This window comes from Bison bison, unplaced genomic scaffold (assembly GCF_000754665.1).
Source record: "Bison bison bison isolate TAMUID 2011002044 unplaced genomic scaffold, Bison_UMD1.0 scf7180017847066, whole genome shotgun sequence".
Lineage (NCBI taxonomy): Eukaryota > Metazoa > Chordata > Mammalia > Artiodactyla > Bovidae > Bison > Bison bison.
Window position 1 is genome coordinate 16,865 of NW_011477639.1, and position 10,718 is coordinate 27,582.

Sequence of the window (10,718 nt, forward strand, 5' to 3'; positions counted from 1 at the left end):
GGGAGCTGCGCCGACTTCCAGGGAATCAGAGCAGAAGCCTGGGGTTCCCAAGCCGGGATCCGAGTGGTTCAGACAGAGTGTGGGCTGTGCGCGAACGGGGCTGGAGGAGCTGTCCACGTCTGGGTGCTGACCAGGGCTGGTCGGAGCTGTCCCACGAGGGGTGCTGATTGGCCCACGGAGATGTCTCCCTAAAACGTGAGGACTGGGGCTGCAGGAGCTGTTTCCCCGCCGAGTGCCGATCAGAGCTGGAGGAGCTGTTCCCCCAGAGGGTGCTGAGCAGTGCTGGACAGAGGCACCTGCCCAAGGGGCGCTGATCCCGTCTGGACAGAGTTTACCACACAGGATGTTGACTGGGGCCCACACGGAATTTCAGTACACAGTACAGATTGCGCAGGCTGGATACAGGTATTGATGGACATCAGGTGAAGTTATAACGCTGAGGCTCTCTTCATTCAATTAGGAAAACTTTCTTGAGCACCAACTAGGTAACCAGCACTCTTTAGGGTGCCAGCACGTTCTGGCTTTTGTGGAGCTGTGTGTGGAGAGAAATGGTTGACACTCAGCTCAAGAGGTGAGGATCAGCCGGTGTTGCAATGGGGGAAGGACAGGTCAGAGTTGTGAGAATGGTTATCAAAGACAGGTTGGAGGACCAGGTTAGGGAGACTTTATGGAGAAGATTTGGCTATAGAAAGAGGCTGGAGTTTCAACAAGGTTGCAATGAAATCGTTCTTTTTTTTTCCTTGATGGAAATTATGTGTCCTGACATTCTTTGTCTAAATTTTTTCTGTGGAAAATTATTTCTGAGGAAAGGACTAGCCACTTGAGTGACTGATGCCTGCAAACCACAGGGCAAAGGAGCTCATGCAAAGTGGGAAAGGTGACATTGTCCTTTGGATGGCAATCATTCCAGCCCAGAGAGAAGAGGCAGATGGTGCCCTCATTTGTGGCCCAACCCCAATTTATATTTTATCTCAATTACAGTGTTTTTCTAAGAAAGGCATTTATACGTTTTTCCCTCCCCAGTGGCTGAGAGCCACAGGAGAGCAGAGACACTATTTTCTCTCTCTCTGAACCTCGCAGCTTCAAGCACAGTGCCTGGCACACAGTAAGTGCTCAACAAATACGTGAATGAAGAAATGGGGCTCGTGGACTCTACCACATCTGGGGCACTAAATCCTTGTCATCACGCTGTCTTTTTGACTTTAGGAGCGCTAAGAACATTCCCCATTTCTGAAGTTCAAGGACTCTGGATGCATTAACTACTCTGCTTTCCCCAGGAAACCCCAGATCTCGTCTCAGAATTCTCAAAGAACTTTGACCTAAAGTTCCCAGATTCCCTTTTGATCTTGAGTCTTGTCATCAAACTGACGAACTTGGACATCCACATAAATGACGCATCTAACACCCGTGGCTTCTAATCAAGTCTAATGGTGTATGATCCACTAATGGTAAGCCTAGCACAAACACGAAGTTGACTGGACTTACATGGGAAACTGGGAGAGCAACACGGTCTCAGCAATCCTGATCACAGATGAATCCTAGAAAGTCGGAGGATGCTTTCTGACAATTTTCTCATAGATTAGAAAATAAACAAAGTCAAACCTTCTGCTTTTTGCTCTATTCATATAGCATAGCTATCACAAACACAAAATAAAAACACCAGTAGTAAAACTGAAAAATGAAAAGCTTAAGAGCTGTGCCTTGTTGGGAATACTCTCATAACCGGTCATTTCACCTCTTGAATCTTGATTTTAAGCCCCTAATTCTCTGACCATTGCCTATTTTTCTCACTTTCTTATGGTATTACCATGACACAATTCTTTGACCCCATAAAAACTTACTCCAGGGAATTCCCTGGCAGTCCAGGGGTAGGGCTCCGTGCTCTTACTATCAAGGGCCAGGGTTCCATCCCTGATCAGGGAACTAAGATCTCACAAGCCATGCAACATGACCAAGGGGTGGGGGGAGAAACTTATTCCAGGTACTATTGGTGTGTAGCAAATTACCATCAAATTTAGAGGGTTTAAACAGCCACTTTTTTCTGCTTACAGTTTGGGGTTGTAAACTCAGGAAGGACTCCAGTGGGAAGCTCTTGCCTGGGGTTTTTCAAGCAGTTTGGTTACAGCTGGAGGTAAACTGAGCTGGATTTTGAAGATGGTTCACTCTCAAGATTACAGTTGATACTGTTGACTGGGGGCTTGGCTGAGGCTATCAGCCAGCACCCACACCTGGCCTCTCTGCATGGAAGTCTCAGGGTAGTTGTGCTTCTGATATAATGGCAAGCTTCTCCCAGAGTGACTGCCCTTGGAGGGCCGGAGAAAGCTTGCATGACCTCTTCTGAATTAGCTTTGGAAGTCATATGGCTCCCCATTGGCCAAAGCAGTCACAGTCCCATCCAAATTCAAGAGAGCAGTCATAGACCTGGCTTCTCAATGGTAGGAATGTCAAAGAACTGGGGGGGTGGGGGGGGCATGGTATAAAACCATCACGGATCTCCAGTCCCTTGATGCTCCTACTTTTCTTACTGCCAACTCAAGTTCCTTGCTTGAAATTAACCTCCTTTATGGAACTGTCAACTTCTCTTCAGGATCATTTCCATCAGCAAACAAGCATAATCTAGTGTTAAAAATAAATGATATATTCTCATCTCTGTACATATAAAGGATCCAATGCAATGGGGTTTTCAATATTGTTATGCCTTAAAGGAAAGGACAGTAAAAGTGTCCTTTTGGTTTAAGAGAGCATTGTCACAAATAGTTATGCCTTTCAGCAAATAGATTTATACCAATGAGGAAATTATGACAGTGAATGAGAGTGGAGTTGGACACAACTGAGCAACTGAACCGAAGTCTCTGAAATCTAAATGTCTAGTTTCAGCCAAAAAAGCAAGATGGGTAACCCGCAGCTCCACTGGGGCCACCTAAGAAAATTCAGCTAGGATTCTCACTCTTGCCGTATCTGCTCAGACTGGCACAGTCTGATCCAGAAATACAACCTCAAGATGTGCCGCTCGTGTTTCTGCTAGTACGTGAAGGATGCTGAATTTTAAATTTAGTTAAAATTAAAATTCAAGTAAAATTTTTACTAAATTAAAACTTTTGTTTTAGAACTTCCATTTGGAAGTTCTTTTCAAATTGCTTGATTATTCATTATAGTTTTTTAGTTTCTGTGCATATTTCCAAATTTGCCTTTTATTACTTTAATTATACTGAACACAGGCATTGGTAACTTCATTATCTGAAACATGCTGTCTGTGCTTACTGCTGACTAGCTGACATGATTTTTCATTATCTTTCTGTTTAATTACCTTTTTTTTAACTTAGAGGTATTTGCTAGCCTTGGCATTGTATTTATGGAAAACTCTGAGGCCTAGAAAGAGAGTATGTGCAGAAAGAACTTGTGTTTGCTTCTCCCAGGCACCTACAGAATTACCAATCTGATTTCAGGTTGGTATTTAATGGCCACTGAGCTTTCTTAGACTACCTTGACCATAAGAATTTGAGCTGCAACCCATGTAAAGGCCAGCTTCTTGTTCTAAATTTTCAGCGCCTCTTTTTTCTCTGTCTGTCTCTCTTTCTCAAACACACACACACTTTGCCCCCAAATTTGAAGCTGTCAATTTACTTTTTAAAAAAAGTATTTATTTGAATAATAAAAATCTGATTCGTTGAGGCTCATGGTATTTTTGGTCTTCATTACAGCATGTGAACTCTTACGTTGTAGCATGTGGGGATCTAGTTCCCTGGTCAGGGATTGAACCAGGGCCCCCTGCTTTGAGAGCATGGAATCTTAGCCACTGGACCACCAGGGAAGTCCCTGAAACTGTCAATTTTCTTCCCAATCCTCAAAGGACAGGATTCACCCCTACTCAGGGGGTTTAACCTTTTGATGTCTAAGCTTTGTAGAGGGTTGGCCTTATATTAGGAGTCTCCTCTTGAGCAGGCTCTGTGCTTTATCTCTGCTCTCTATATCCCAAAGGCATATTAATTCCCTATTATTGTTGTTGTTTAGTCACTAAGTTATGTCCGACTCTTTGCCAACTCCAAGAACTGTAGCTTGCCAGGCTCCTCTATCTCTGGGATTTCCCAGGCAAGAATACTGGAATGGGCTTCCATTTCCTTCTTCAGGGGATATTCCTGACCCAGGAATCCAACCCACAGCTGTACTGGCAGGCAGATTCTTTACTGCTGAGCCATCAGGGCTGCCATAAAAAAATACCACAAACTCAGTGGCTTAAAACAGAAATTAATAAAATAAAATTAGGAAAAAAAAAACAAACAGAAATTTATTCTCTCACAATTTTGGAGGTCTAGAAGCTCAAAATCAGGCAGACTGGTCCCTTAACAGCCAGCAAGGCATGCTCTTTCAAAAGATGCTAAGAAAGGGTTTTTTCTTGCCTCTTCCTGGCTTCCAGTGGTTGCCAAGACTCCTTGGCTTGTGGAGGCATCACTTTAGTGTCTGCTTGCATTGTCACATGATCTTCTCTCCTTTTTCTGTGCTTGTATCCAAATTTCCCTCTTCTTTTAAGGACACCAGTCATTGGATTAACAAGTGAAAGTGCTACTCACTCAGTGGTGTCTGACTCTTTGCAACCCCAAGAGCTGTAGCCCACCAGGCTCCTCTGTCCATGGGATTATCTAGGCAGAAATATTGGAGTGGATATCCATTTCCTCCTCCAAGGGATCTTCCCAACCCAGGGATGGAACCCAAGTCTCTGGCATCCCCTGCATTGTCAGGCAAATTCATTACCATTGAGCCATATGGGACGCCCAATCACTAAGTCAAGTCTGCAGCACACCAGGCTTTCCTATCCTTCACTATCTCCCTGGGTTTGCTAAAACTCATGTCCATTGAGTCACTGATGCCATCAACCACCTCATCCCCTGTCACCCACTTCTCCTCTTGCCCTCAATCTTTCCCAGCATCAGGGTCTTTTCCAGTGAGTCAGCTCTTCACATCAGGTGGCCAAATACTGGAGCTTCAGCCTCAGCACTAGTCCTTCCAATGAATATTCAGGGTTGATGTCTTTTAGGATTGACTGGTTTATTCTCCTTGCTGTCCAAGGGACTCTCAGGAGTCTTCTCCAACACCATGGTTCGAAAGCATCAATTCTTCAGCACTCAGCCTCCTTTATGGTCCAAATCTCACATCCATATATGACTACTGGAAAAACCATGGCTTTGACTAGACAGACCTTTGTTGGCAAAGTGATGTTTCTGCTTTTTCATATGCTGTTTAGGTTTGTCTTAGCTTTTCTTCCAAGGAGCAAGTGTCTTTTAATTTCATGGCTGTAGTCACTGTCATCAGTGATTCTGGAGCCCAGGAAATTAAATCTGATACTGTTTTCACTTTTCCCTCATCTATTTGCCATAAAGTGATGGGATCAGATGCCATGATATTCACTTTTTGAATGTTGCGTTTTAAGCCAGATTTTTCACTCCCTTCTTTCACCTTCATCAAGAGGCTTTTTTAGTTCCTCTTCACTTTCTGCCATTAAAATGGTATCATCTACATATCTGAGGTTGTTGATATTTCTCCCAGCAATCTTGATTCCAGCTTGTGAGATCCTATCTTAACTAATTTCATCTGCAAAGACCCTATTTCTAAACAAAGTCACATTCTGAGGTTCTGAGTAGTTATGAATTGTGGGGTGAGGGGAGGGGATGGACACTATTCAACAAGGCATAGGCTATAAATCCCCAATCCAAATTTTCTTTGTTCACCAAATGCCTCTGATCAAAAGTAATATGCAGTAATCCACACATCCCTCTGGGTTTCTTGTCTTATTTAGTCACTGTTTTCTCACTTCATCAGTGTTCTTAGAAAACAGTTCTTAAGAAAAATAGTTTATACTGGATTTTTAACCATTTTCAGCAGGAAGTTCCATTTAGGAATCTAGCTTGCCACATTACATCTCCACTCATTTGATGAAGCTACAATGTGGTAAGAATAGCTCAAGAAAATTAATGGGTTATATGTCTATTTCATTAATAAGCATGTGCAAAAGTCCCAACAAAGTATCAGCTAGTGAAATGCAACAGTTTATTTTTGTAAATGCATTTTGATCACATAGGTTTAACCCAGAAATTCAAGGATGGCTCAACATCTTACTTTCATTTTTAATGGTAATCCAACACATTCATGGATAAAGAAAGGAACATTGCATGATTATATCAACAGATGTGACTTTTATAACATTCAGCAATTAATTGTGATTTAAAAAAATGGCTTCTAGTCATTACAGAATAACAGCATTGGACTTGCCCACTTGCCAAAGGGGTAAAATCCAGAAAAATGAACAAAATATTAAAAGCAATGATTTTCAGATACTGGATAAAGGACAATACAGGACTGTGATCACGGACACAAAGGAAGCAAATTACACAAACCCTACGATTGCCACGGAGGCATTTACAGGTTGCAGTGCAGGCAAGAGGCCCAGTTTAAGGGGGTCTTGATGAATTGAGAGACAGAAGTCAGAGTTTGGGGAGGCTGAGGTATTTGGAACTTTCAGATAAAAATAATAAAGAAAAGGGATCAATTCAGAGAAAAAATTCCAGAAAGCTAAAATAGGATCCCCATAAGTTTTTGTAGGGACTTCCCTGGTGGCTCAGACAGTAAAAGCGTCTGCCTACAATGCGGGAGACATGGGTTCGATCCCTGGGTCGGGAAGATCTCCTGGAGAAGGACATGGCAACCCACTCCAGTACTCTTGCCTTGAAAATCCCATGGACAGAGGAGCCTGGTAGGCTACAGTCCATGGGGTCACAAAGAGTCGGACACAACTGAGTGGCTTCACTTCTAAGTTTTAGTAAATGCTCAATCATGCTTACATAGAATAAAATTCTATAAGGTTGTTTAAAGAAAACCTTTTGGGAAACCATAAGGCAGAAATTCCGAAAGCGCGTGTGACACTAGCCGCTGAGCAGAGACCACTGTAGACTGACGCTGACAGTTTTAAAACAAACCTAAGAAGAATCAGGCTGACTCGCAAGACACTTAACTGACTTCCAAAACCAACTTCAACTCTGTTTAGAGGAAGATTATGAAATCCAAGCACCTTTGTCCTGCATCCAATTAAAAAAAAAAAAAATCCCAGACCTACAATGAAGCAGGAAAAATCTGGAGAGAAAAATATCAGTCAAAACAGACTTGGAAAGGACAGAAATGATGGAATTAACAGCCATGGACTTTAGAACTGTTACAAATACACTCAAGAATTTATAGGAAACATAAACACAATACGCAAAGAAAGGGAAGACATAAAAAAGAATCAAGTGGAACTTCGGGAAGTGAAAATTCAGTATATAAAATGAAACCATCCAAATTGAAGCAGAAAGAAAAAAATTTTTTTAATTAACCAAGCCTCATTGACCTCTGGGAAAATAGCAGGCCGTCTAAGAACAGTGTAGTTAGAGACACAAAGCAGGTACACACACAGGCGTACTGAAAGAAATAACGGCTGAAGTTTTCCAGAGGTTTTGCAAACTATAAACCCACAGGTCCCAAATATTCAACAAATCTCAAGGAGGATAAACACAAAATAAACTACTTGGAAACATATAATAATCTAGTTGCTAAAAATTAATAATATCAAGAAAGTATTAAAAAACAGCCAGAAAAAAAAAAAAAGACACATGCATATCAGGAAATAAAGACAAGATTTTTTGCTGGTTTCTCATAAGAAACAATGTAAACCGTAATAAATGGAATGACATCCTTAAATTGCTAAAAGCAAAACAATTGTCAACTTAGTATCCTACATGCAGTGAAAATATCCTCCAAAAAGTAACAGCGAAATTAAAAACTACACACAGACAAAATCTGAGATGACTTTCCACTAGCATATCCACAATACAAAGAATATTAAAGGAAGTTCTGTAGAATGAATAAAGCACAACAGAGGAGAGCCTGGGTCTGTGCAAAGGAGCAAAGAGGACTGAGGGTGAGCCTTCTTTTGTGCTTGAATTTCTTCACAGTACAATGGACTGTACACATTTGTTAAACTGGCAATGTAGAGTTTAAACATACGCGTGAGTAAAACATACACCAGCAGCACAAGGGAAGTGAGGAAGACTCGGAATACACTGTTGTAAGATTCTAACCTTAGAAGAAACCAGGTAGAGCTAATAGTCAGCAAGTCTGAAATGCAGTACTTGGGTGCAATCTCAAAAATGACAAAATGATCTGTTTCCAGGGCAAACCATTCAACAACAGAGTAATCCAAGTCTATGCCCCAAAGGCAAAGGAGAAAGGGAAAGATATATGCAACTGAATGCAGAGTTCCAAAGAATAGCAAGGAGACAACAAAGCCTTTGCAAGTGAACAATGAAAAGAAGTAGAGGAAGACAACAGAATGGGAAAGACTAGAGATCTCTTCAAGAAAACTGGAGAGGGCTTCCCTGGGAGCTCAGTGGTAAAGCATCCACCCACCAATGCAGGAATTTCCTGGTGGCTCAGACGGTAAAGAGTCTGCCTGCAATGCAGGAGACCTGAGTTCGATCCCTGGGTCAGGAAGATCCCCTGGAGTAGGAAATGGCAACCCACTCTAGTATTATGGCCTGGAAAATCCCATGGACAGAGGAGCCTGGCGGGGTACAGACCATAGGGTAGCAAAGAATCAGACACAGCGACTTCACTTTCACTTTCACCAATGCAGGAGACATGGGTTCGATCCCTGATCTTTAAGATCCCAGATGCTGCAGAGCAACTAAGCCCGTGTACCACAACTATTGGGCCTGTGCCCTTGAGCCTGGGAGCTGCTGTGGCAATGAAACTGAACTAGTGAAGACCATGCACCCTAAGGTTCAAGCTCCATAAGAGGAGTCACACCAGTGAGCATCCCGCACACTGCAACCAGAGAGGTGCCCCTGCCTGCCTCAGTCAGAGAAAAGGCTGTGCAGCAACAAACACAGCACGGCCAAAATTAAGTAAATAAAACTGTTCAAAAAGAAACACAAAGAAAACTGGAGATACCAAGGGAACATCTGATGCAAAGATGGGCACAATAAAGGAGAGAAATGGCAAGAACCTAACAGAAGCAGAAGAGATTAAGAAGAGGTGGCAAGAATACACAGAAGAACTATACAAAAAAGGTCTTAATTACCCAGACAACCTTGATGGTGTGGTCATTCACCTACAGCCTGGAATGTGAAGTCAAATGGGCCTTAGGAAGCATTACCAGAAACAAAGTTAGTGGAGGTGACAGAATTCCAGCTGAGCTATTTCAAATCCTAAATGATGATGTTGTGCAAGTGCTGCACTCACTATGCCAGAAAATTTGGAAAACTCAGCAGTGGTCACAAGACTGGAAAAGGTCAATTTTCATTCTAATCCCAAAGAAAGTGAAAGTGAAGTCGCTCAGTTGTGTCCGACTCCTTGTGACCCCGTGGACTGTAGGCTGCCAGGCTTCTGCGTCCATGGGATTCTCCAGGCAAAAGTACTGGAGTGGGTTACCATTTCCTTCTCCAGGGGATCTTCCCAAGCCAGGGATCGAACCCAGGTCTCCTGCATTGGAGGCAGACGCTTTAACCTCTGAGCCACCAGGGAATCCCAAAGAAAAGCAATGTCAAAGAATGTTCAAACTACCATACAATTGCACTCATTTCACATGCTAGCAAGGTAATGCTCAAAATCTTTAAAGCTAAGTTTCATCAGTATGTGAACTGAGAACTTCCAGATGTACAAACTGGATTTACAGAAGATAGAGGAGGACTTCCTTGGTGGCTCAGTGGCTCAGAGTCCGCCAGCCAATGCAGGGGACACAAGTTCAATCCCTGGCCTGAGAAGATTTCACATGCTACAGAACAACTAAGCCCGTGCACCACTACAACTGAGCCGTGAGTACTGAAGCTCACGTGCCCTAGAGCCTGTGCTTTGCAACAAGAGAAGCCACCACAATGAGAAGCCTGAATACCGCAACCAGAGAGTAGCCTCGCTCATCCCAACTAGAGAAAGCCAGTGTGCACACAGCAACAAAAACCGAGCACAGACAAAAATACATACATAAATAAAATTTTAAAAAAGAAAAGGCGCAGGAACCAGAGATCAAACTGCCAACATCCACTGGATCATAGAAGAAGCAAAGGAATTCCAAAAAAACTCTACTTCTGCTTCATTAACTATGCTAAGGCCTTTGACTGTGTGGATCACAACAAACTGGAAAATTGTTACAGATAGGAATACTGGACAACCTTACCTGTCTCCTGAGAAACCTGTATTCAGGGCAAGAAGGAATAGTTATAACCTTACATGGAACAACTCATTGCTTCAAAATTGGGAAAGGAATATATCAAGGCTGTATGTTTCAACCTGCTTAGTCAACTTCTATGCAGAGTACATCATGAGAAATGCCAGGCTGGATGAATCACAAGCCAGAATCAAGACTGCCAGGAGAAATATCAATAATCTCAAATATGCAAATGATCCCGGGAGGAGGGCACAGCAACTCACTCCAGTATTCATGCCTGGAGAATCCCACGGACAGAGGAGCCTGGCGGGCCACTGGGTCGCAAAGAGTCGGACACAACTCAAGTGACTGAGCACATACACACAGATGACACCACTCTAATGGCAGAAAGCAAAGAGGTACTAAAGAGCCTCTTGACAAAGAGCAGAGTGAAAAAGCTAGCTTAAATCTCAACATTCAAGAAACTAAGATCATGGCATCCGGTCCCATCACTTCATGGCAAATAGATGGGGAAACAATGGAAACAGTG

The 10,718-nt window shown here is 42.7% G+C and overlaps 2 protein-coding genes and 1 non-coding gene across 3 annotated transcripts in view; 1 reads left to right on the plus strand and 2 right to left on the minus strand.

Annotated features, from left to right (window-relative positions):
* The window catches only part of MAPK8IP2 (mitogen-activated protein kinase 8 interacting protein 2), a 10,476-nt gene extending 10,057 nt beyond the window's left edge, over positions 1–419 (minus strand). The window contains exon 1 of the mRNA XM_010841541.1: positions 384–419. Coding sequence (XP_010839843.1) covers positions 384–419 — 36 coding nt within the window. The remainder of the gene's footprint in view (positions 1–383) is intronic.
* Positions 420–548: 129 nt separating this feature from the next.
* The window catches only part of CHKB (choline kinase beta), an 18,957-nt gene continuing 8,787 nt past the window's right edge, over positions 549–10,718 (plus strand). Inside the window, exon 1 of the mRNA XM_010841552.1 lies at positions 549–571. Coding sequence (XP_010839854.1) covers positions 549–571 — 23 coding nt within the window. The remainder of the gene's footprint in view (positions 572–10,718) is intronic.
* Positions 9,478–9,549, minus strand: TRNAW-CCA. The gene has a single exon. It is a non-coding gene; the product is annotated as a tRNA-Trp (tRNA).